Source organism: Mustela nivalis (assembly GCF_964662115.1).
Source record: "Mustela nivalis genome assembly, chromosome: 3".
Lineage (NCBI taxonomy): Eukaryota > Metazoa > Chordata > Mammalia > Carnivora > Mustelidae > Mustela > Mustela nivalis.
In genome coordinates, this window is record NC_139022.1 from 133346748 (window position 1) to 133374142 (window position 27395).

Here is a 27395-nt window from a genome sequence, read left to right on the forward strand (position 1 = left end):
CATCATTAATAAGTTCCTTTCCCCCCATTTTATGCCTGAAACTCCAGTAAGTATTTTTTATTTAGAGCACATCTCATTTCTAATTAGTCACATTTTAAGTGCCCTATAGTGACATGTGGCTAGCAGCTACAGTATTAATACAGTTCTAGTTGATTCCCTGTTCTCTCTCATACACACACAAAGACACACATTGCAATTTACTTTTTCCACTGTTTGAAAAAGGCGATTGGTTTATGTCAGATTACATGGGACAAAAGTCTTTACTGAGATAACGGTAGTATTAAATAGAACAAATTTTCATCATCTATTAAATTATTTCCCCATGCATAGATATTTAGCCCCCCCCCCCATCAAATAAGGCTGCAAAGAACATCCTTTATACAAAGACCTATGTGTATGTGTGTACTTCCAAGGCATAGGTATGGAATTGTAGTGTCAAAAGTAATTATTGTGTTTCAAGTATTATGACTATAGGACAATATTTTTTTAAAGATTATTTATTTATTTATTTGACAGCTCACAAGTAGAGAGGCAGGCAGAGAGAGAGGATGAAGCAGGCTCCCCCGGAGTAGAGAGCCTAATGTGGGGCTCGATCCCAGGACCCTGAGACCATGACCTGGGTCGAAGGCAGAGGCTTAACCCACTGAGCTGAGCCAGGTGCCCCAGAACAGTATATTTTTAAAATAGGTATTTTAATACCTATTAAATTAAGCCACTATAGCCAATCACTGTATTGCTAAATGTATATTAACAGACATTTTAGAACACTATTTACTCCAGCAATGTTCTTTCATCTCAGAATTATTTTTGTTTTTTTTTTGAAATTTGACTTAAGAACCAGTTTAAGGGGGCAGCTGGGTGGCTCAGTGGGGTAAAGCCTCTGGCTTCGGCTCAGGTCATGATCCCGGGGTCCTGGGATCGAGCCCCGTATCGGATTCTCTGCTCGACAGGGAGCCTGCTTCCTCCTCTCTCTCTGCCTGCCTCTCTGCCTGCTTGTGATCTCTGTCTGTCAAATAAATAAATAAAATCTTTTTAAAAAAAGGAACCAGTTTAAGCTAAAAATACATAGGCTAGGAGACTGACAGGCCTCGTTGCGTTGTAGTCACGGTTATCATTCACTCACTCATTCGTTTCCTTCCTTCTGCTCGTCTCCTTTCCCTCCCTCCTCCGTTCCTCCTTCTCTTCCTCTTTTCCTTCTTTCATTCCATCCATGCGCCTCCTCATCCATCCCAGAAACAGCTTCCTGCCGAGATCCCCATTCCACTTTTGCTCTCCTAGGGATCTCCTACTCCTTACACAGCAGCCCAAGTATTTTCTTTTGTAAAGTCATCATCAACCAGGTGCTCTGTTATTCAAAACTTTTCAACAGCTTCTCATGGGACTGGATATTTTCTGACCTCACCAACGTCTTCTTACTCACTCTATTTCAGCCACGCTGGGCTGCTTTCTGCTTCCAAAGCAAAATAAGTTCTTTCTGGTTCCAGCGCCTTTGCAGCGGAATTGTTCCCTCTGTTTGGAATTCTTCTCTCAGACCCTTTGCAGAGCTGCCTTCCTCGTCTTGCCTGGTTCCATGGCAGCTGAGCGCTTCCCAGACCATCCAATCGAGAAGTACCACAACCTGCCTAGCTTTGGTCTAGTTTACTTCCTACATAGTTTGAGATGGAGATTCCCTTATTTGTTTACCTTTTCGGCGTGTGATTTGTCTTCTCCAATGCTCAACTCCAGCGCATTCTATCCTTCCTCTCCCATCCCAGATGCCCAATACAACCCTTGGCTTGGAGCAGGTGCCCGACCAGCGTTTGTAGACTAGCCCACAGGATGAATCTCCACCTGCTCCACGGCAAACTCAAACCATGACACAGGTGCCACAGAAACAAAGATTTGTAAGTTTTTCCCTCAAGGAAGTCAGCATTCGTCAGGGCAGCCCTAGCGCGAAGCAACTGATTACAATGAAAGACCATAAGCAGATAGCAGACCGGCCCTCTAGATTCTGAATAATACAGAAAAGCATTTTTTTGGTGATATCTTCATTTTTCCCCCCTCTTTCCTTCCCATTCTAGTCTTTGTCTTTACTCTTTCCTTAATTTGACTCTAAAATTCCAAGGAACTCTAATAGGATAAAGATGGCCTGGCACATAGTAGGTGCTCAAAAGATGTTAATTGGGGGGCACCAGGGTGGCTCAGTGGGTTAAAGCCTCTGCCTTTCAGCTCGGGTTGTGATCCCAGGGTCCTGGAATGGAGCTCCATATCAGGATCTCTGCTCAGCAGGGAGCCTGCTTCCTCTTCTCTCTCTGCCTGCCTCTCTGCCTACTTGTGATCTCTGTCTGTCAAATAAATAAATAAAATCTTTTAAAAAATTGTTAATTGGGTGAATGCATGAAGTGTCACAGATTCTATTGGCAGAGCCATTCCCTCCATGAATAAACAGAGTGACTTGAGGTATTTTCTATTTTGTAGAAAAACGTGCACTTTACGATATAAGCACTTGTTTATTGATTAAAGCATTATTTCATAATCTGCCATCTTTCTATGTGCTTGGTGATGTCTGAATGTGGCTTTAGGCAACCTAAGCTGCTTTCTTTTCCATCTGGGATAAAGAGAAGGATGGCTGTAATTAGGTTGTGAAAAATATGTTACACGAATGTAAAAGACTTCTGCTTTTGTAGGAATATGCAGTTTGGGGACTCGCTTGATTTTTTAAAATTTTTCTTTAGTTAAAACATTTTACATACATTGTATAAGCAGTACACCGGCACTTTGTACTGAAAATACTGACATGATAGAGCTGGGTGGCTGATTTGGTTAAGGGTCTGCCTTCTGCTCATGATCTTGGGGTCCTGGATGGAGTACGGCTTGGGATCTCTGCTCAACGGGGAGCCTGCTTCTCCCTCTGTGCACCAGCCCCCTGTCCCTGCATTTTTCTCTCTTCCTCAAAAAAAAAGATTAAAAAGAAAATACTGAAGTGGGGGTGCCTGGGTGGCTCAGTTCTTAGGCATCTGCCTTTGGCTCAGGTCATAATCCCAGTGTCCTGGGATTGAGCCCCGAATCTGGCTCCCTGCTCAGCAGAAAGCCTGCTTCTCCCTCTCCCACTCCCTCTGATTTTGTTCCCCCTCTCGCTGTGTCTCTCTCTGTCAAATAAATAAAATCTTTAAAGAAAAAATACTGAACTGGTATATGCACAGCCTTAAACTGAAAGTCCTCCTTGCCTCTGCTTGCGCCCCTACCAGAGAGGACACTGAGCATGTTGGATGGTACCCCCATCTCCTTTGCCTCGACTTTGGCAGGTAGATACACATGCATATGTGTATGCTGTCATTTGGTCATGGTGTTTTTACAAAAATGGATTTCTCTGAAATAGATTGTTGTGTGAGGTTCTTTTTTTCCCCCAGTTAATATTTCTTGGAAACAGTTCTATGTGAGTGTTCCAATAAAATGTTGACACTCTATCAAAATATATTATTACTGAGCAGAGGGTGTCATGGATATTGTTGAAAATTGCAATGCCCATCGCCAACACGGTGCTCTGCCAAGGGTTTCGATAGAGCCTAGTGTTTATTTTGTCGAACTGCTACTATCAAAACAGTGTGTTGGACTTGTTGCCGGAGTCCTGCAATGGTCTTGGTTTGGTAGAGTCCTTTGGAAAATCATCCTAACCCTATCTGACAAAAACCTGTCTCTGATCCCCCAGCTCCCCTAAAATGGGTGTGAATGAAACATCTCAGGATCCTGTGATCATACAAAGAGACACAGGTGAGGACTGGAGGTTTTAATCCAAAAACCAGTCAGTGCTGTGGTCGTTTTTAAGTAGATAACATTGTTTTAGTTTCAGGCAGGAAAAAAAGGCCTATAATGGCAAAACGTGTTGGGGAAACCTTCTGCTTTATGCAAACAGTGCCCCCTAGCGAGCGAGCAGGAACTCGGCTCACGGCCAGCCTTCTGACCTTGTCATCCATGGCTCCAAACTCAGTCTCACCGACATGTTATTAGCATCCGAAAGATGAATATATAAATTCAATTGGAGCATAGTATAGCTTTACCTCTTTCTTATTAAAGGTGGCAGCTTGTTTTCCTAAACTTCCGAGGGCAGAGACTGGAGATTCGCTTTATGTGCTTAGAGTGTTCTGTTGTCTAGCATGGGCGCTTAATAAACACTTGGTGAAATCATGTTTGTTGAGTGACAAGAATAGTAGACTAGGCAAACCTGGCTCTCACTATCCCATCTGACCTGAGTGACCTCTATGGGTCCCATACTCTTCTTCTTTTTATTCTTTGTTGTATTCATCTGTAAGATTGAGGGGTTTGGCGCCCGTTTAAGGACCCTTCATGTGGAAGCAGTCTCAAAGTCTCTATGGCTTTCTGGGTCTGGAGCCTGATGTAATATCAAGATCTTTGCCGAATCTTTTGAAAACATCCTAGCAGAGAACATGGACAGGCAGAGAGAACAGCACACTTGCATCTCCTTATAACCTCTGTGAGTTAGTCAATAGATCAGTTCCAGCAGAAAAGACTGAGAGATTGGAGAAACTTAGCTTTCAAAGAGACGGGTGTGGCAAAAGAGATAAAGAATGGAATGCTGGGAGAAAGTCATCCTTCTGCATAAAATCCTTTGAGGGAGGCTTGGTGACAGACCACCAGAGGAGCTGGAAAACTCTGTCCTGGCGTACCTGTAGGTAAGTCCTCTGGAAACCAGAAGCTCTGTTGCTGGAGCTTCTCTATTATGCAGGCTCTTAGGACAGTGATGACTAGGCCAAGAGGAACTAGGGGAAATTCACTTATAGTTGGGTAAATCTTTGTATTTCTTTGGAGGTAGGTTCTCATTCAAATAGAATCATGATCGTCTTTCACTGTCTGAGTTGTTTTTATGCTTTTCCTGGGCAACATCTGTGAGAGGAATATTGTAACTGTGGAGGAAGCCATATTTATTGAGGCTTACTTGAAGGCTCTGTGACCTCAGAGTCAACACATACCTTTGCTGGGCCTTCCCTCCTCTGTGCCGTGGATATTATATAACACCATGAAAATGGGAATATGTGTGTCTTGAGCACAGCTACACTGGCAGTTTGGCTTACTGACTTTTGTGATTTGTAAAAATACTTGTAAGCTGTAAAAGATAACTACTTGTATAAAGTGTGATGAACCGTCGAGGAAGACCCTCGTTTTGGCTTCTGACTTTTCGCAGGTTTCATCATGGTCACTTCTGCGTCAGAGGCTGTTGGGCTTAGAAAACTTAGCAGATGTGGATGGATTAGTTTAGTTTTGTGAGGCTTGGGAGTCAAAGGGTGTGGTCAGCTTGGGGGGCGGTGGGCAGCTTTCAGAGTTTGGGCTTGGGCATTGGGAAGCCATTGAATACTTTTAAGGTGCGGGGAGACACTTGATTAGATTATTTAGAGGAAGGGGATAGACTGGAAAAGATTTTTTTAAAAAAAGGTACCGGGATATGGAGTCTCCCACCCCTCCCCCACCGCCTGTGCCTGAGGGTAGGGTAGCCAGGGAGCAGCGCCAGCTTGTTGGGCTGGTCTCCTTTTCTTGCCCCCACCTCCCGGGGCACTTTCCTGCTGCCAGATGGTCCTACATTAGTCCTGCGTCCATTTGTTCTTACAGATGCGCTGCTCTGGACGTGTCTAAGTGAAGTCCCTCCTGGGGCACTGGATCTCATCCCTCCATTACTCCACACATTTCCCCTCACCCTGAGTCAGTTTTTCTTCCTCTTCTGGATCATCTCCAAATCATACAAACGGGCTGCTATTTTTTTTTTTTTATCATTTTCAAAATCTTTCTCTTGATCCTGTTTCCCAACTCCCTCTTCCATTCCTTTTTCCTTGTAAAACTCCCTGAAAGAGTTCCCTGTCTCCAGGGCTCTCTCGATTTTCCCTTTCTTTGTGGATGTCTTTCTCTGAGGGGCAACGTCCGTTGGGAAAGTAAACGGTTGCTCAGCGGCTCTTCCCCACACCTGCTTTTGCTAAGGTCATGAGTGATTCTCAGGTGGCTCCATCCTTTGGACAAATCTCATCCTTTGCCTTAGCAACGGTTGCTGCGTGATCATTGCCTCTTCATCGGATGCATTTTTTCACTTGACTTCCGGGATCCCATTGATCTTTTGCTTTTCCTCCCACCTCCTTGCTTTGCTTCTGTGTGCTTGCTGGTGCCTCTCCTGCTCCATCTTTCTCGGGAAGGCACCCACCCCCACCCCCCGCCACACCTAATCCTTAGCCACAAGCATTCCTTTGAGCATCTCGTCCAGGTTTATGACTTTAAAATACCATTTCTGTACCAATGACTCCCAGATACGTATCTTTGTCCTAGACCCATCTCCTGAACTCCCAACAGCCTCCCCCTAAACTCAACACTTTGAAAATCCAGGCTGGTCCTTCCCAAGCCTGCATTACATGCAGCATTCCCTGGGTCAGTTGGTGGCACTTCCAGTTGGTCCATTGGCTCAGGCCCAAATCCCTCGGAGTCATGTTTAAGCGCCTACACCTCATATCCTGTAGGAAATCCTGTTTGCTCTGCTTTGTAAACATCTAGAGCCTGAACAATCCACTCTTTATCCTTTCCTCTCTCTTGACATGCTCCAAAAGTCTCCTGACAGGTCTTCGTGCTTCTCAACGTAGCAGCTCCAGAGCCCCTCTCAAAGGTAAGCCTGATGCCATCACTTTGGTGCACCTGCTGGCCGCTCCTCAGGTAGAGGAAGCAGCTGGAAATTCATGTTTGTTGCCTGAGCCTTGTCACCCATTGGGCCTTACCCCTTAACTCGGTATGGAGCCTTCCAGGGGTCACAAGGTTGGCACTAAAGAGTAGTGATCATGGAGGTTGTTTGGTTCAAATTAAAACAGAACAAAACTGTGCTGTCGGAGGGCCTTTAGGACACAATAGAGGTTGTCATGGGAGATGGACTTGCCAGAAAATTCAGTCCTACAAAATTGTACAGTCAGTGAGCCACTCAGAACCTTGGTTCTGTATCCCCATTGTGGCTCTTGCTCATGATTTCTTCCACTTAAAACACCCTCTGCCCTTCCCCCATTTTCTGATGATGAACCTTACATGTTGCTTTTTTAAGGGATTTTTCTGCCACTCCCTCCTGTCTCCCCTGCCCCCACACCCCAGTCACTGAATGATCACCCCCCCATGCCTTTGTGCTTCCATTAGTATATTTAATCAGTACTAACTGGATCTCTTACAGTGTTTCAGGAATACAGTAGGAATACCATTTTGGAGGAGATTATGGTCTAGAATTGAGTATTTTCTAAGACCAGAGCCATGCATGGCTGTTTAAATTAATTAAAATTAAATTACATTAAGCATTTTTTTTTTTAAAAAAACTTCTCAGTTGTACTAGTTACATTTCCAGTGCTCAGTAGTCAGATGTGGCTAGCAGCTATTATGTTGCATAACACCCATGTTCTGGAATAACCCCATCTTTGTGAAAGGTTCTAACAGTACAAGAGAAAGGGGGGATGGACAACAGACACACACACACACACACACACACACACACACACACAATTAAGGGAAACAAGGGAATAAATGCTGCATAGGTAAATGAGAGAGTGTAGTAGAGTGACTGGTTGGCTCCTTTAGACAGAGGGACAGAGGGATGTCTCAGAAGGCGACATTTAAGAAGAGGTTGAGAAGAAAAGGAGAAATCTGAAACTGATGGGGTAAAGGAATGGAGATCAAGGCAGAGGGCCCCACTAGGGGAAAAGTCCTAATGTGGGGACACATTTGAAAGAATCTCAAATGGCAGGAGCTCTGTGGCAGGGGAGAGAAACGCAGAAGAAATCCAGATCACTGTGGGGGACTTTGTACATCTGGGTAGAAAGTGAGTGCTTTTGTTTTTAAATTTTCTGAGACCGCTATGGGAGTGTTGTAAGGGGAAGAGTGACACAACCTGATTATATATTTACCATTTACATCATTCTGTCCAGTTTTATTAGTTGCTTATTTACCTGTCTCTCTACCTGATTGCACAATCCTGGGTTTTTTCATTCTTGGTTTATTAACTCATGTCCCATTAGTCTCCATATATGGATAATAACTGGTAGGATTGAATTAAATTAGAAAAATCCTTATCACTGACCTGGTGGGCTTTGGCTGAATCTCTGAGTATAACAAAACTAATCATGACATATTTTGCCTCCCAAATTAATTAATATAAGGTATGACCTAATTCTTTTTGAGGCATTTCAGAATTTGTCCCCTGACTTTTGGTGGTGGTCAAGGTAGGGGTCAATTTTATTCCTTCCAAGTATATAAAGGCAGAGAATAAGAACAAAGTGGGTGTCCAGAAATGAGTGTTTCCCCTGGAAGAACTCATCTTGTTACCTATTTGGGTTCAGGTGTGGAGCACTGAAAAGCTAGGAGGGCTTTTACGGATCAGATAGTACAACTGTTTTATGGAAGAGGTGAATTTCAGCAAACAAGCCCAGGGACAGCTTCTGTGATGTCCCAGCTTGTGTTCATGGAGGTGGAACAGAGTGTAAAGCAAGGGCCTGCTCTAGCTAAGGCCTTCTTCAGACACCAAATCCCGCCCCCCACCCCCTCCCATCCCCAGGGTTGGCACAGCAGCAGGCTTGAAGGGGCACACTCTAAGGGTGGTGGGTGGTATGGGCCATGAACTGCCATCTCACCGTATCTCCTGACAAAGCGGAAAAGTTGAGTTCTCATACATGCTCTCTAGATTTTCAAATCTTGGCCATTCCTTAAGAAATGAATTTTAAAAATCATGGGACAAAGTACTTCTCTGGGCCAAATACAGTCTTTAGGCCACCAGTTTGCTGATGGAGCTGATGGAGACCTGGAGCTGTTGTGCGTGGTCTCTCATCAGGCTTTAGATCTTTGTCCAAGTGCGGAGACTGCTGGAGTCTTGGGGTCACATTTCCAGGTAGCATGGGACCCAGCGCCACATACCCAGCCCACCATCCACGTTTCCACGAAGCCCAAGATGGGCTGCAGGTGGCCTAGAGATGGAGCATCAGTGCTTCCTTGGGAGGGAGGGACTGAATTTCTGGACCAGAAGGGCAGTTCATGAAGTACTAGGCAGGCTTACACATACTTCTATGGCTTAATAATTACGAGCAAAAGTCAGAAGACCTGGGCTGGCACCTCGGCTCACTTAATCTCCCCAAGCCTCAGTTTCCTCCTCCATGAATGAGGTTGGTAGCAACACCTGCCTAAGGGGGTCTGTGAGCATCAAGTGCGTGTGGGTGCTTGGCATAGAGCCCCCTACATAGTAAGTTCTCCAAAAACCTTGCTTTGCGTCAGTGCATATTTAGGTTTCATTTTCAAAGGTCTCCCACATCCCTTTTGCTCATTATAACCATCCTTTGAGGGAGACAGAGCAAGTATTTTTAGAGCTGTTTTTACAAATGAGGAAATCAAGGCTTGGAGGGCCTCAGTAACCCGCAGGGATCCCCAGCTTCTCAGGTGGCAGACCTGGGATCAGAAGTCTGGTCCAGAATGTGCTTCCTGAAAATATTCTCTTGTCATCACTCAGTAAGATACAGTCTGAGTCATCGCTTCCTGTAACATGAATGGTTGGACACAGTGATTCACAGTCTTTATGAATTCTTGCTACTGGCAAACTTGACAGTATGATGAAGACTGGGCACTGACCATCCTAGCTACAGAGCCGAGAGTTTCTGTCTTTGAAACTGCCTCTGGTTTCCTTCCTGCTTGCTCCCTTTATCCCCTGTGTCAGCATCAGGGGGCAGTTTGGACTCTGTTGGGGAAGGAGCTGAACCTGAGGGTCTGCTGTCCCTTGCAAGGTACAGAAGGATCAGCCATCCCAGAGCTGACGGAGACCTGAAGCTGTTGTGCTTGGTCTCTCATCGCTAACGGAGCAGGCTCATGTGACTGACCCAGTCAGGGTGAAAGGAGAAGTTTCAAACTCAGAATTAATACTTGTTCCAAGACCATCTGGGGAGGTGCACACCTACCAGTCTGCTTTTTCTGTCTTTCAGGCCGTAACCATCATGCAACCTTGGGTAGCCATCTCAGGCCTCCTGCTACTTCTGACGGGTAAGCAAATAGGTGGGCTGGGGTCTGGGAAGCCCTGAGGATGGGAGAATGTAGGAGATGTGCGAGTGTGGTGTAGGAGGATGGATGTGCTTGGGCTTTGGTGGGAGCTAGTGGGTCAGCTGGTAAGCAAAGATCCAGGCTAAATCTTACTCAAAAGAAATTGCTTAAATGCTATGAATTGCAAAATCCATGGGTGAGTGAACCAGGTATGATAAACTGTGTGTCATATCTTGCCATTTGCGTTTAAACAAACAAACAGAAAGGGGGTTAGATAGTTGTATGAGCATGGACTACTTAAGTGTATGTAAAAATATAGTAACAGTGTTAGCCTGAGTTGGGGGGGATGGGGAGAAGAGACTGGGCTCAGATGGAAAGGATACCAGTCCTTCATTAAACTATCTTGTGTCCTTTGGTATTTTTTTTTTTAAATCATGTGCAACTGTTTCTTTTAAATATATTTTATTTCACAAAGTTAGGAATAAACATAATCTGAAATTTAAAAAACAATAATCTCCAGAAGTCCAAGTATGGGCAAAAGTTCATTTCTTATTACATTGCATAGCTTGATTTTTATGATTAACAAATTTTATTTGTAATCAAAAAATGATATTAGGCAAAATAAAATATTGTAGGAATTCAGTGAAAAAGTTACTTTCTTATTTTATGTAACCATGAGCATTTTTATTTCCAGAGTATTTCCCAAAGTCATAGCCCAATTCTAAATATAACTGGTTGGGGAATTCCCGATTTCTTTTAAGGGCTACCTTGACTGCATTTGGCATCGTGGAGTTTTTATACCACTGTTCCAGGAGAGACTTCTTGTTTTTAAGTGGCATAATTTAGTATATGATTGAGTATTTTCCAGTTCTCTGTTTTCATGGGAGAAGTGGACCTCACGCAGTTGTGGGGCGAGTATCAACTTACGAGGTGGGGTCCCTGTTGGATTTTTTTAGACTGATTCTAAAGACCGTGGTAAACCGCAGCTCCTTCTAGAAGTATTAGAAGCCCATTTTTTTAAAAAAAAAAAATTATTCATTTTAGAAATAGCTAGAGAGTGTGAGCAGGGGCAGAGGAAGAGGGAGAGAGAATCTCAAGCCAACTCTGCCCAGAGTGCAGAGCCTGATGCAGGGCTTGATTTCATGACTCTGAGATGATGACTAGAGCTGACCCCAAGAGTCAGACACTTAACCTACTGAGCCACCCTGGTGCCCCGAAAAACCCATTTTCTAAAAGTTGATTTCTGAGGAGTTTACTAGGCTTCTGCCTTTAAACCAATAATACTTTTTTAAAATCCATTTTTTATGTTAATTCCAGTATCGTTAACATAGTGTGATACTCATTTCAGGTGTACCTAAGTGGCTCAGCAGTTCGGTACATTACGCAGGGCTCATCCTAATAAGCGGGCTCTTGGTCTCCACCACCTTTGTCATCCATCCCTCTACTCACCTCCCCTCTGGTAGCCATCAGCTTGTTTTCTATAATTCAGAGTCTGTTTCTCGGTTAATCTCTCTTGCTCTCTGTCTCTCTCTCTTTCCTTTGTTCATTTATTTGGTTTCTTCAATTCCATATATGAGTAGCAGCATATGGTATTTGTCTCCCTCTGACTGGCTTTGCTTAGCAGCATCCATGTTGTTGCAGAGGAAAGCCAGTGATGCTTTAAACAAAACATGAGCTCGGCTTTTCTTACAAGAGAGGTGTTGTGCAGTGACTTCACTTGCAATAGCCGTTTAAAAAGTTGGGATAAAAATTAAAACTTGCGATGCAATGGAATTTTTCAAACATATTTCAATTGAGGCAGTGGTTGAATCTGGGGGAGGAGGAAAGCCACAAGTCTTACCTACTGAATAAGCATATATACCTGTCAGACACAGAATGAAATACAGAGTCATGTATTATTGGAGTATCATTGGTTCAAACCTTTTAGAAAGAAATTTGGCCACGTTCATCAAGAGGCTGAAAATATCGGTGACTTTTGTCCTGGTAGTTTTTCTCTTAGACGTTTGTGCTGTTAGAAAACAATCCTAAATATAGGAAAAAAAGCTTAAATTATATTTTATCCACAAATATCAAATAAATAATGCTTTTAAAGAGTATGTTAATGTAAAAATGCTTACAAAAAATTTTTAAATTTAAGATGCAAAGTCCTATGATTACAAATGAAATAAACTATGTAAAATAAAACATGAAAATACATGTAAAGTTAAAAGATGGAGTCCTCATGCTCTGTTTTCTCTTTATTTATAGATGCTGTAGTTTCTTACACTCAAGTGATTGGCGTGGTGGGTCACTCCATCACGCTGCCCTGCACCTACTCAATAGCCCCTGGAGTCACTACCATGTGCTGGGGTCGAGGGGCATGTCCCATGTCCCGTTGCTCCGATGAAGTGGTCTGGACTAATGGATCCCATGTCACCGTTCGGAAACACCCACGTTATAAGCTAAAGGGAAACATTTTAAGAGGGAACGTGTCTTTGACCATAGAGAATGTGGCCCAGACTGACCGTGGTCTCTACTGTTGCCGTGTTGAGCACAGGGGGTGGTTCAATGATATGAAACTCACCCTGTCACTGGAGATAAAGCCAGGTAAGCTTGTCTTCTGTCTTCCTTTGATCACTTCATGTGGGTGAACTGAGATGTTTCCTGTTTGGTAGTGACTTTCTCTTCCTTTAATCAGGAAAGGGGAGGTTCCTTGAGTCTTGTTTTTCAGTAACTGTTGGAAAGTAGAATAACTTCTATTGGTATAAAATGAAGTATTCAGAACCAATCTTGAACAAGACCATAGGGGAGAGGATCTTCCCAGTTCGCAAACTATCTCCTAAAGCAGGTTTTCAAAAATGCTTGTTGGTTCAGGGGCGCCTCAATGGCTTAGTCAGTTAACTGTCTGCTTTAGGCTCAGGCCATGATCTCAGGGTCCTGGAATTGAGCCCTGCATTGGGCACCCTGCTCAGCAGGGAGCCTGCTTCTCCCTGTCTTCCCACTTGTGCTATCTCTGTCTCTCTGTCTTAAATAAATTTAAAAAAATGCTAGTTGGTTACTGTTTGTTTAATGTTCCATTGTGAAATAGAGTGAACATTCTTACCAAGCTGAATTTGCTAAACTTAAAGAACTGCCCTTTATTCTCTGAGATTATGTTTTAGAAGAATTTCCCAATGTCCTAAACATTTTAAAACTGTTTTGGAGAATTTCAAACATATAGAATAGGTAATATAATACGAGGTCTTGTCAAGTAGGGATAGCACCCAGGTATGACAATCGTCAGCTCAGTCTAGTTGCATATACATTGTAAAGGATATATAGTTCCATCCTTCCCCCTGCCCTGCCTGGGATTTTTTGAGGCATATTTCATATCCTATCATGAAGTTGCTTGTTTAAAAATTAAAGTGACGATACTGAAATATGAAAACATTTACATCCCAATGACTATTCACCAGTTGATTTTAAGAATTTGATGAAATTTAAAAATGTGTCTTGATGTGAAAATCCTCCTTTTCTTTACCATTGGATAAATAGAGTGGATTCTTTGGGATTTCCCAGTTTCTGGTGTTCCTTCCTAATGCATTTCCCACCACTAAGCTCTGATACTGGCAATAAAACCCAATACCTGTGGCCTTAATAAACTCTGTGTCTTCCTTCCTTCCTCTCTTCCTCCTCTCTTTCTCTCTTTTACTTCTCCCTCCCTTCTTCCTTCCCTCCCTCCCTTTCTTTCTTTCTTTTCTTAAGAGGAACTTGGTTTTGCAATCTCCCAGCTTTTGGACTTGGTTTGTTTCTTTTGTGAAGACGAGCGACATAAGGTCAGTTCTGATGGAGAAACTAGCTGACCATGGGGAAACCATCTGTGGGAAGCAATTTAGGGAAGCCAAAAGAGGCTGGTGATAATCGTGTGCTCTAGACAGAGGCTTCTTCTGTGGAGAAGAGATTATGATTACAACTTTCTTGGATTTGTAAAATCTATTATTGGTATGGCTGAATGTTAGGAATTGACCTAGTAGAGAAATGAGTAGGACACTTCTAAAGTGCTTCGAAATTCTTTAGTAGGTGGGCACATAGAAGGCCGGTGCTCTGTCAAGGGGGAAGAGGGTCTGTAACTGAGCCAAGGAGACTCTGCCTCCAGTAACCAATTCTTTGCTTAAGTTTGCTTGTGGTTTTCACTGGCTAAGCTTACTCTTCAAACTTCTGTTCAGGCTTTTTTAGTACCAGCATCTGCAGTACAGTTTGCTCCCTTCAGCCTGGGGAAAATACTTACCAACTGAAGAAAATAACCTGGTTAGACAGTTTGATTAGGTTACCCCTCTTTATTGTTTGCCTTACTCTCCTTTGATCAGATGTGTTGCATGTGTGCTTTTCCCCCTGCAGATTAGATTTTAAACCGGAAGGAGGGGATTGGATTGTATTCTTTTCTACAACTTAGATCAGGGTCAGCAAACCCTAGCCCTGGGATCAGGGCTGTAGATCAGATTACAGAATAGTCCCACTGTTTTACACATTTTTATTTGAGCAGCCATGCATATATATTGTCTTTGGTGGCTTCCCTTGAACGGGGAGTGGAGCAAGTACCCCCGAGACCTAAAGCTTAACTGTCTCGACCTTTCCAGAAACATCGCTGACATCTGCTTTGGACTAATGCTTTGTCTATGATTGACACTCACAGATATTTGTTGAAAAAAGTGTTTTCCTCTTCAGATTCTAAATTAAATTGCATCTTTCAGAAAGAAAAGTTCTCAAACCAAGTGAACCCTATTTAAGAGACATGGTTTTCTTTTGTAGTCAGGTCAAGATGTAAGGAAACTTCTTGCAGAGAAAAGGGTGCCCAAGAGCAAAAGTATACATTCTTGGTTCAGTCCTTCATTAGTCCTGCTTTAGTGCCAGGCCCTGTGTGGGGGCTAACTTCTGGTTTTCGTTCCATCTGGGTAGCTCTGATACCCCCACTAAGTGATTTGGAATCCTATGCCGCCGCAGAATCTGGAAAGTCAACGATGGTATGGTATTAGCTGTTGTTATATTTTAGGTTGGAAGGAACTGTAAAAGGTCTAGTTTACCTTCTAACCAAATGTAACTTATCTGTGTGATTCATCTGGCATATGCTAATGGCTGTGAGTTAGTCCTCATTTAGGACGCAGGTCCCTCTGTCCGTATGTCACCCTCAGGCCTGACTGGACTAAATGCTATTTATTTGGCAAGCATTCCAGGCGTGGGAACTCCTACTGAAGTCTTAGTCATTCACCACGGAGAGGATAAAGGCTGCTCCAGGCTCTGGACATTTTCCTTACCTCACAGATGTTTATGGAGATACATAAATCTGATATGCATGACTGGTCTTCTCAAAGTGCTTCAGTGTAAATCCCAGGTGACATTTTTCACCTCTGAACCTCCCTAAATATATACGTTTTAGTGCAGCTGCTTCCTTTTTGCAAGTATGTCTTCAAAGCCTTCCTCTGTCACAGATTCTAGTTAACCGATGACAAGAACTCTCAGTTCAGGGAAGATTAATGCCTAATTTCTGCCCAGGGACAGCCTCTCATTGGTTGTGTTAGTCACGGGCCCAGCACAAGGCTCTTGTTTCTTGCTGGTTGATTAATCCTTGCTTTCATGTTGGTTTCTAACTCCAGCTGAGGTCACCAGTGTTCCAACGTCACCTAGGGTCTTTACCTCTACTTCTTCAACGCCAGCACCCACGCAGAACCTCAAGCCAGGTAAACCAATGTGTTTCTTGAGCCCCGAGTCTTCTAATGAGAAGATGTAGCCTGTCCAAAGCATTGTGTTAAGGCAGAAGTACAGTCTAGGGTAAAGGTTCTTTCCTGGGTTCCAAGCATGGGCTTCACAGGGTCTGTGAATCCCTGTCCCAAACTGTTTGGTCCCCCCAAAATTGGGTACCCCATGATTAAAGGAGCGAGACTGATACAAAGCAAAGGTCAAGCAAAGCTTTATTCGTGCCAAGCCTCAAGAATCAGACCGACCATCAGCCAGACTGGTCGGGGATGCCCCTACAGAGAGGACGACCCCTTCCTGCTTTTCAGACTAACTTTTATAGAGCAAAGGCCATGTGGTTGGGCCTGGCCACACACAGGTGGTCAATGAGATTGTAATACACACAGGAAACTCCACAGTGATGCTAGGCAACCAGTTGAATTACAATTTACCCTAGTAGACATTTGAACCAGCCTATCACCTAGTTCAGAATTGGCGCCCAAAAGGTGCCCAAAGGGCGGGGCCCAGTGTGCACCCCCACTGATTGAATACCGTCACCTGGCCTGACCCACCCTAGTATTTGGACTTTGTTACCTGGGACTGGTTACCTGGACTTGCTTTTAAATAAGTTCCCCTGGGCAGGGGTGGGGGTGGGGGGGTGGGGGGTGGGCAAGGTCAATTTAAGTTTTACAACAAAATGGCAGTTCTACTGGGGTGGGGCCGCTCTGGCTGAATAGGCCCTTACAAAACCATATGCACCTTTTTATAGATAATCATTTTTAGAGCAAGGGAACTCATAGCTTTTGGCCAGATTCTCCAGGGCATTGATTATTAGCAACACCCCCCAAAAAGCCGCACCATTGACATCTAATAGACATCTAATAAGGGTGGAGTGGATTTGGCCCAGTTGAGCACACGTTTTTGAGGAAAAAAAATAGGAATGTCAGAGAACAAGGGTCCAGGTAATGAGATTCTGTTCTTACAAGGAGCTCTGAGTAGAGATCAGTTAGACCATTCTAAAGCCAGACCTCCATTTGAGGGTGAAATTTCAGTGAAGTTAACATTTTCTTTGTTTCCTGTGTGACAGAACCATGCTAAGTACTTTTTGAGTATTATATCTCTTAATTCTTATGATGACCCGGATGCACTATAGTGTGATTCAGTCCCCTCTTATAGTTGTGAGAACTAAGGCACAGAGTCTGAGTTCATTGTGGAAAGTTACATGGGTAGAAACTACTTGAATCTCCATTAATTTGAATTTTGGGAATGTGCTTTTAATGCCTGGATTGTGCCTACTGCCATGAGCACAGAGCTTGGATGAATTTGTCCTGATCTGACATCCTCACTGAACAATCATTCATACTGATGAGGGAGCACGAGGCTGGCTAAGAACAAAACAAAGGCTGGCACCTTGCACCCCCTCTCCACCGGCTCCCCTCCCCTTGGTAATGTGTGTGGCATTCCTCAGGCACCCCTGACCGCCCTAAGAAACAAATAGTTAACTTGCAGAGAGCACACCTTGCCACCTTGCCCGACAGGAGTCTCCCTTGCTTTGCAAATGTCCTAGAGATCTATAAACAAAGAAGTTACCTTATCAATAGCACAATTTCCAGAGGCAAATAACTCAGTTCCTCAGCCCTAAATAAGAGTTAAATTTCTTCTAAACCCAAGTCTCACTAACAAAGAAGCTTGATAGCAAAAATGCGAATGGCTTGCTAAAAGACAGGGTTGGTCTCTCGGCACCAACTAGGCCCTCTTTAGCATATGAAAGCTCCGTTGAAACCTCCCTTCCCCTCACCTTCCCCCAACTACAGGGTACATAACCTGCCATCCCTCACAACCCCGGGCAGCAGCTCTTCCTGCCCATGGGTCCTGTCCCCGTGCTTTAATAAACCACCATTTTGCACCCAAGATGTCTCAAGAATTCTTTCTTGGTCATCGGCTCTGGACCTCAGCCCACTGAACCTCACCTAGGTTCTAGAACTTCATCAATACCATTACCCTGTCTTTGGGCAGTCAGTCTGCTTACACAGTTTTGCTTCCAGCATCCTTTAATTGATTTGTGCAGCATGGAAATAACAAAAGATACTATTTATACTGATGAAAAAGTAAACATCAGGTTTTAAAGACTTCAGGGACTTAGAACTTACACATCTTTTTTTTTTTTTTTTTTTTTTTTCATTCAGACCACCTGGTTGATACTTTAAACTTCTGATAAATAAGGGCTTAAATTTAATACAGATGGAGAATAATTTGACTTAAAGGTAGAAAAGTAGCTTGCCATTCTGAGGACAAGTTTAGGTGCAAACTTTCTATCTCTAGGATTAAAAAGATAACTTTTAGTGGAGATTTGTAAAGCCTCTTTGACCCCTTGGAGTGGGGCTGGATTCTGTGGACCAGAGATGTCACAACCTCTTAGCCAGAAAAATCTGGTGGAACATACTGATTTCCCTGGACCCCTATTGAACCACATGTATATTTAATCAGGAGGGATCTGAAGGATTGGACCTTGAGCTGAGGTTGGAAGACGGGGCTTTAGGTTAAAACTGGGATTTGGGAGCCATAAAAGTTTGTAAGAAAAACAGTTTTGTTCATTCAAGGCAGCTGAACACACTTGACTTTCTCAGTATTGATTTAGCTTTGTAATACTTAGTTTGTGCCTGCAAATGGGGGTGGATTAGTGGCCTTGGTTTGGTGAACATGCATGTTTAAAGCAAAGATTCAGAAGAAAAATGTTGGCCAGTATGTCCATGTGACCTTCTCAGGGATAGTACTAATTAAGACTTATCCTTGTCTTGATGGTTTTCTCCTGAGTTTGAGTTGAGTTGAACAGGAAGGAGGTGTGTGCTGGAGCAGATCCAGTGTGGGAATGTTTATCTTTACTTTAATAAACCACCATTTGTTTTACTTTAATAAACCACTTTAATAAACCATCCATGCTCTTTCAGTGTCTCTTCTGTATCCTAGTTGCCTAAAATATTCATGGCATGGTTGGGTTGATTGTTTTAGACAGGGAGAAAAGATGCCCACTAATACACAAACTTGGGGAAAAAAGTTAAGCCCAAGAGATCGTCACATCCGTGCAAGTTGAGTAACGATTCTGATCACCTGACTTCACTGTCATCCTGTTCTTAGTTCTTAAACAGAGTTACACCCTGTTACAGATTTGAGCATTAGAGAGAAGCAGGAAAATAGCTCAGAACACAGGAAAGAGTGATGTTGAAATGTGGAGACCACTGTGGGGAAGGGAAAACAGAAAGACCAATGAAAGTGAAGAAAAGCCCAGGTTTGGGAGTTCTTATCCTGCCAGCACCACTAACATGGTCTAAAATTTCTTGTGCTCTGTGAGGAAAGTATATAAAATGAAATATTTAAAATGTTAAGAAAATACACAGAGAGGAAAGTGATCAGAGCTACACGTAAGGTGAGATATTAGAAAGGAGTGATTTTAGAAAGGAAAGGGAAGGAAAGGGAAACCCGGCCCCTACTGGAAAATTCTTAGTGAAGATTTTTGGTGCAAAACTGAAGATGAGTCAGATAACAACGGGAAATCAGTCTTACAAAAGGAGTGACCAGAGTGCCAGTGCTGAAGGAGCCAGGTCAAGGTCCACTGAGAGCAGGGCTTTGAGAGTTGTTAATTATCACCAAAGTTCAGACATTGGACAGTGTTGTCACCTGGAAAGAGACCTCAAGGAATTAAGTAATGTCCATATGTGTTCTGTGCTGATCCATATGTGTACCTTCCTGGAAAAATGTGTGGATGCATAATGTGGACCTTGAATAAGGCCAGGAAATCTAGATGGGGCTATCTGGGAGGAGAACGGGCAAGTTAGCCCAAACTCCCATGCCCTATTCCTGTGAAAGTAAAGTATTACTTGTAGGAATAAAAGCTTAATTAGATGTCCTACATATGGTGTGCTGTTGTCGGCTTTGGACATTTAGAGAGATCCCAGGAGTAGAAAAATTGTGAAATAACTCTAGATACTAATAAACTCTCCAGATCATTATCTAGATCATGGTACACATAGATGGCTGTTTAGTGCCTCAAGGCCATCTTTGAGTACATTTCTAAGAGGAAGTTGGGAAGAATGGAAGTGGGTGTGTACGAGGCATGCCTTCAGGGGCTGGCTGGCTGTAGGCACTGCTGGGAAGTGGATGGTGATTCCTGATGTTAGTTTTGTTTTTTATTTTTGTTGAGGGTGGAGTGTTCCTCTATAAGGAGAGCACAGTTCTTTCATTCTTTTCATTCCAGAAACTACTTCATCCTCTGCCAGGCAGACAGCAGGAACCCAGCCTACTGGGCCACGGGAAAGGAGCACGAGACAGCCCACCGATTCACCATTGTACTCCTGCCCCACCGGTAACTCCTTTTTCTTTCCTGGATCCTTGGGAGTCCTCACATTTGGATAATTGCTGAGACGTTGTAAAAGACCGCCTTCCGAATAAGGCACATCTGATGGGAGTGCTGATACTGGCCACTGCAGTCAGCCAAAATGTCTTACTCATTTATTTATTTATTTTTTTAAAGATTTTATTTATTTATTTGACAGAGAGAGATCACAGTAGACAGAGAGGCAGGCAGAGAGAGAGAGGAGGAAGCAGGCCCCTGCTGAGCAGAGAGCCCGATGTGGGACTCGATCCCAGGACCCTGAGATCATGACCTGAGCCGAAGGCAGCGGCTTAGTCTACTGAGCCACCCAGGTGCCCCTGTCTTACTCATTTAGAATCAGATTTTATCATTTGTGAAATGGACGGAATAGCAAGGATCCTGTAGGATGCTTTTGAGGATTATATGAGATGAAAACGCTAACACCTCGTTAAAAGGTGGTAAGTAATAGATACAATAGCAACTGCGGCTCTTTTCTTCAAGTCTAGCATCCATATACCTCACTGGCCCAGGGAGCTTGTATGATTTGGGCACACCCACATGCATAGCACTATTTTTCTTAATCAGATGAACTGCTCTTTACTCCAGACTTATTAGTGGGCTTGCTGTCTTGGGCCAGAGCCATGTATCAATTAAATCCAGCTCTCCAGTATCCAAACCAAACTGATCAACCATATTTATGCTTCATCGAAGACCCAGACCCTAAGTACATCTAGGAGGCTCCCCTGCTACCCTGTGAGACTTGCATGTGGACACTTTGAGATGGGCTGAGGACATCAGCACCAGCCCCAAGACACATGTCCCCTGGGACTGTCTATCGTCTTTTCTAATTTTGGTCCCACTGTTCCCATTCTGGGCAGGTTTCATATAATCTTTGCTTATTTGAAACCCAAGATTCTCCTGTCTTTCCTGTGGTAGAAAAAGGTGATGCTGAATGGTCTCATTTGCCTCAGATAATTCCATTACCCAGAGAGGTTATTTTGGGGAGTGCCACAGGCTGAACCTTTTGTAATGCAGAGCTGGTTTACCTGTGCTTGTGTTTGTGCTGAATCCAAACAGGTTCAACCTTGGAAGACTCCTCTGTAATGTCTGTGACTCACTGTGCCCAGGAGTTCCAGTCAGTAGGGCCCTCCCCCTTCCCGCCATGGCTTACCTTTTGCCAGTCATTCCCGGAAGCTGGTTAATTTAAAATGGACCTGCAGCGAGATTCACAGAGGCACCTGTTCAGCTGGGATTAGATAATGGTGATATTTGGTTTTGAAAGTGGAATCCTTAGTGGGAACTGCTTCTGGGCATGAAAACAAAGTGGAAATAAAGAAAAACACAAGGTAGCAGCAGGGGGAAGCAGCCGCACCACACGCTTTTCCCGTGCGAGTGGCAAGCACATCGGAATCGGGAATCCTAGGACGAAAACCCGATCAAGGTAGAGCTTTCCACAGTGGAACAGACATGGGACCAGCTGCTTCCCCTGTGACTTAGCGATCGATGCCACCTTGGCGGTGTGCCTGAGGGTCTCGAGCCAAATCCTCACTGTGCCTGTGTCAGCCTTCAGCGAACTGAAGACTCAAAAGAGCGAAGAATGTTCATTCGGGTTGGAAGGGATTTTGGTGCTCATATGGCCGCCACACACACTGGATAGAGGGATGTGCCGGGAAGCTGTCATACGTTCTCTCACTTAATTCTTTGAAGGCAGGTCTCCTTGATTGCTGTTGCTAGATTAGGGAAGCCCAATAGTTCTGCTTTAGAGACAGGCAGCTCCCAGTTCCACGGCCTGCCACTGACTGCATGCCCACGGGCGTGATGGTGGCACTTGCCCCCAGATGTTAAAGATCATAGAAGGACGTGGTATTTGGGAGGTACATTGCACAGCGTCTCTGGCTCCCTGCTGCTCCTTCCAGGGTAACATAATAATTAATAACAGCTAATATTTACCTAATAATAGTGTTTAGTCCTTAATGTACATCATCCAATTCTACAATTTCATGAGGGGGGTACTGTTACAGCTTATAGTTCTAGCTGTATTTACAAAATCAGTATTTCAAAACTCTCGTAGTAAAACTTGAATAGTCAAAGCTTTAAGGCATAATATCCTTTATATTGGGATTTTTGGCAGTATAAGATATATTAGTTTCACAGATGATGTAACATATTTTATAAAATATTTCTGGATCAAAGTCTGGGCACATTGGCATATAATGGAGGAGTTACATTGCCACCTGCTTTAGATCTCTTAGTACATTTTACTCACATTCTGAATAAAACCATTGTAATGTCCATTCAGGAATAGAGTGATCCTGATCTTTGGATGTGCATGTGGTCTTTGGAAACTCATTAACAGGTTCTTAGCTGGCATGAAAATACCGATTATCTACCATTAAGCAACATTCTTAACTCACTTCCAAAGATGGGCCCCTGCGATTTCCCTAATTCTGTAGATCAAACTTTGTGTCTGCGTGCATTTTTTCCCCATAAAGATGGCAAACAGTGTCCATTTTTTTTTTAAAGATTTTCTTTATTTATTTGACAGAGATCACAAGTAGGCAGACAGGCAGACAGAGAGAAAGGAGGAAGCAGGCTCCCTGCTGAGCAGAAAGCCCGATGCGGGGCTCGATCCCAGGACCCTGGGATCATGACCTGAGCCAAAGGCAGAGGCTTAGCCCACTGAGCCACCCAGGCGCCCCAACAGTGTCCATTTTTAAGGGTCCAAGACAAAATGGTCAAGAAACACAACCTTAGAGGATAAATTAATACAGCTTAGTAACTTGGTATGACTTCTGCAGTGTCTGCAGCATTTCGCCATATTATTATTCAACTTTTCTTTCACCACCGGAAGGCAATGTGAATATATTTAGTGTCTACAGTGAAAATTCAATATTTTTTGTAATTATAATTAATTTTCTTTCTTGTTGAGCAGATGGGAATGGCACTGTGACACAATCTTCAGATGGCCTTTGGCATAGCAATCAAACTGTAAGCATTTTTCTTCCTGCTTTATTAGCTGAATTCACTTGTATGTCTCCCTGAAAGCAAGTTACATTTAGAGAATATTTCTGTAAGACTAGCCCACAAATTGATTCTACTAGTTAAAATAAAAAAATAAGAACATAATTTGACTCAGATAAGAATACTTTAATTAATTTGAAAAGTTCATACAGGTGGACTGGTTTGTTAGAGTTTGATAAATGATACTGTATTCTGTGTACACATACATATACATACATAACACATACTACAGACTTTCTCCTGTCCAGAAATTAGCAAGAAAGAATGAACAACTTTAAGGAGAAGGAGTTAACATGATAGACCAAGGAAGACTTTAGTTATCATTAGGGAAATAACACACTTTGACTCAATGGAGTGGAGGCCACCCAGAACAAAAATACTATGTCAGCGAACATGTAGTTGCCTAAGTGGATTCTCATATTCTTTTCTAACCCAATTGCTGTCCTTCATAGACATTTTGAGGCCACTGTTGAGTTTTTCTATACATAAACCTCCCCGTATGATGACATATTAAGGTATTAACATCTTAAATAAATTTGTGACTTTAAAAAAAAAGATTTTATTTATTAATTCGAGAGAGAGAGTGAGAGAGAGCATGAGCAAGGGGGAGGGCCCGAGGAGACGCAGACTCTCCCCTGAGCAGGGAGCCAAGCAGGACCCCAGCAGGGATCCAGATGCAGAGCTCAATGTCAGGACCCTGGGACCATGACATGAGCTGAAGGCATATGCTTAAGGACTGAGCCACTGAGGCACCCCAAGTAAACTTGTGACTTTGAAAGATGTTCTTATACTTTTCCCATAGTGATCTTGAGAAAAATCTAAGGGGTCCTCGTCTCATGATGCTCATCAAAGTCTCATCTTTGCAAATAAGTTAGACAAGTTTATCAGTAGGACTTTTTCTCTTGGTTTCTCTGGAAGAAATAAGTTTGCTTTTAGTATGTGCAAATAACTCTCCGAAACAGCAAACAAAAAGAATTTGGAGGTGTGAGAATAATCTTTCTGGTCTCAAGTAGTGAGAAATGACAACACAGCCATGATAAGAGAAATTCAAGCTCGGGCATGGTGGGGTTATTTAGCAAGGCGTCAGATGGCTTTATAGCACATACTTCAGTGGTAATACTACATAGGAGTGATATAAAAATTTTTAACAACTTATGTGGCATGGGCACTGATTGATCTGATGGATATGGGTAGAATTTGTAGATACTTACTAAATGTTGGAACAACCACTATGTAAATGATTCTTCTATTGCTATATGGCTAGACTTAATGCTGGATTAAAAAAAAAACAAAACAGACAAAAATAACCTTCTGAGTGGTGAAATTGTTCTTTATCTCAGTTCCCTGTAGACAGGTGTGGTTAGGAGCGAGTAGTAGCGATTTAGAAGCAAATTCACAACAGGCAGCAGTGAAATCATGGGCCTTTTGTGTCTCGATTCTGAGGATGTTGAGAGGTATTATCCCCCACATCCTGAAATCATGCAACATATATTTTGACCCAGAAGGTCAGCTTTCTGGACTCTGTTTTAAGGAGAGAATTGAACAAGTACATGAAGATGTATGAGAAAAATTGTTCTAATTGTTGCTGTTTATAATCATGAAAATGCTAGAAACAATGTACATGTTCAGCAATAACGTGCCTGCATACTGCCGTTAAGAATGTAGTCACTGCCGTATGTTTACTGACATGGGAAGACAGTTAGTACTGATTGTTAAGGGGAAAAAGCAACTGTTAAAATAGTGTGTGTATGTGTGTGTGTGTGTGTGTGTGTGTGTGTGTGTAGTAGCATATATTGAATATAGTAATTGCTTCTGTTAAGAGAAACACTAGGAGGATAAAGTTCTAGAAGAATATATAATGAAAAATAGTAATAGTGTTTGTGCTGGAAGTTAGGTTTATGGTTGGTTTTAGTTTACCTTTTTTCATGCTTAGCTGCACATTCTAAAATGAACATTCAGTTTTTATGTCATATTTTTAAAAATGAAAGCAAAGCCTCCCTCCTGCAGCCCCATGTTACATCTAACCGCTTTACCCTCCCCCCCAACATTGGTCAAGTAACAACAACACCACTCTAACCTCCCAGACCCGGGCCATTTCCCCTTTAAGCCCAAACACTAATTACTTTCCCTTATCCCCTACCTTCTTCAGAGTATTATCAGGGAGTACATGAAAGTAGCTTTGCCAAGAACCCTGTTTAATCTGTAGTTGACAGACACAAACACAGAGGTTCAGAGAGGCTAAATAGCTTGTCTGAGGTCACACAGCAACTAAGTTGAAGAGAGGGGATCCTGACTCCAGAAATTAAACTTTTATACAGGAAAAGACTTGATACTTCTCTCTGGTCTTCTTTTCTGTTGAATACTTACCCACTGGGATGTCTTTAGGATTAGAGCTAAGCTATGTAAAAGGGCTGAGTGTGACGCTTGGCGTATTTCAGGCTTATTCCAGAACGTGGTGAGCTCTTACAAACTGCACTAGGGTGTTTAAACAAATTTCTGCATCTCCACCCAGCTAACAGCATCTCAGGTAGTTGTTAATGAGGGCCATGTCTGTGAATACCTACTTTCAAGTCCATTTATTTAGACAAAGAATCTTGAATTACAGCTTTAAAAAAAAAAAAAAAAAAAAAGGTCTCTAAGCAAAGACCAAATCCAGTAACTTATTAGCACATTCAGATACCATCACCAGGCCAGCTTATATATGAACAAAAATTGTGGGGTTTTTTTGTATCAGGATATATTTAATGGAAATACCTTATTGATTTTTAAAAATATGTACAATTTACCTATAATAAAGTATACCCATTTGAGGCATACAGTTTAAGTTTTGACAAATGCACATGCCTATGTAAATACCCCCCACTCAAGATATAAAACATTTCTACCATCCCCAAATACATTTTGAATTTTTAAATGGTCTTTGAATTTCACCATATGGTTACCGTCTCAGAGAGCTTGGTCTTACCTTTCTTGAGCCAGAAATAGCCAAGGGCCAGCAAAGATAGATGGGTTCAAGTTCATTATTTTAGGGAACGTCTTTTTTTGGGGGGGGGGAAGGGAGGGTGAGAGCATGGAGTGGGGTGGGACGGGGCGGGGCGGGAGGAGGTGAAAAGGCAGAGAGAGGAAGGAGAGAGAATCTTAAGCAGGCTTTATGCCCAGCTCCTTCTCATGACCCCGAGATCATGACCTGAGCCGAAATCAAGAGTCAGACACTTAACAGACTGAGCCACCCAGGTGCCCCTTAAGGAATGTCTTGTATCCATAACTCTAACAAGATGTGTTTTCGATGCACCGATGTTTCCTCAGCATGTGTTGCTGGCACAGAATCCGTGGACGACCACCAGTAAGGGACTGTACATCGGCATTTGTGTTACTGCTGTGGTATTGTTCACTGTGCTGGTCGTCGTGATTACCAAAAGTAAGTTACTTCAGGGATCTGTGGGAACAGAGCAAGGATTCTCAACACCAACAGCCATGTGGTTGAGATTTCACATACATTTCTGTTTTCTAAACTCTCTCTCTCTCTCTCTCTTTTTTTTTAATTACTGGCATATAAAGAGAAAGATGCAATATAAATTCTCCAGAGATGGAATTAAATATTAAAGAAATGAGACTGTTTTGGGTAGACTTGGGATTTGGAAGGCAACACGCCATTATTATATATATGATTTGTTCAGTCCTTTTGTTCACTCCTTTCAGAAACCAGTGTTTGTCCCCATGAGGGATGATAATGTTGAGTTTTACAAGACCCACTTAACAGGAGAGGCAGATGAAACATTGGACAAGAAACTGATTTCAGGGCTAAGGCTAGAAGGGCTTCAAAAGGTAGCTGTCCAGGGGCATCTGGGTGGCTCAGTGGGTTAAGCCTCTGCCTTGGGCTCAGGTCATGATTCCAGGGTCCTGGGATCGAGCCCCGCATTGGGCTCTCTGCTCAGCGGGGAACGTGCTTCCTCCTCCTCCTCTCTCTCTCTGTGCTTCTCCAACTACTTGAGATCTCTGTCTGTCAAATAAATAAAATTTTTAAAAAAAGGTAGCCATCCAGCAGTTGTGTTTGAGGATGTGTCTGCTGTGTGTGTGTATGTGTGTGTGTGTGGTTTCTGCATGTTCACGTGTGTGTGTGTGTGTGTGTGTGTGTGTGGCTGTGGCTGTGTTTGCACTTGGGGTGTGGTATGTGTGTATGTAGCCTGTCTCCTATGAAAGATTCATTTTTTAAATGAAATTCAATTATTAATAATTGTGTTAAAGTAAGCCTGGGCATGTGGGTGAATATACTAAACCATTAATGAAAATGAAATACTTTATA

The 27395-nt window shown here is 42.9% G+C and overlaps 1 protein-coding gene across 5 annotated transcripts in view; it reads left to right on the forward strand.

Moving 5' to 3' along the window:
* The first annotated feature begins 2565 nt into the window (after nt 1-2565).
* HAVCR1 (hepatitis A virus cellular receptor 1) overlaps nt 2566-27395 on the forward strand; it is a 29925-nt gene continuing 5095 nt past the window's right edge. Inside the window, exons 1-7 of one of the 5 annotated variants that reach the window (XM_082725035.1) lie at nt 2566-4674; nt 9960-10017; nt 12262-12600; nt 15624-15707; nt 19955-20062; nt 23004-23059; nt 26399-26510. In XM_082725035.1, the coding sequence (XP_082581161.1) occupies nt 9972-10017; nt 12262-12600; nt 15624-15707; nt 19955-20062; nt 23004-23059; nt 26399-26510 (745 nt within the window). In that variant the 5' untranslated portion in view covers nt 2566-4674; nt 9960-9971. Of the gene's footprint in view, nt 4675-9375; nt 9493-9548; nt 10018-12261; nt 12601-15623; nt 15708-19954; nt 20063-23003; nt 23060-26398; nt 26511-27395 lie in introns of those variants that run through there. The other 4 variants (XM_082725033.1, XM_082725037.1, XM_082725034.1 and 1 more) reach the window with 4 other exon arrangements.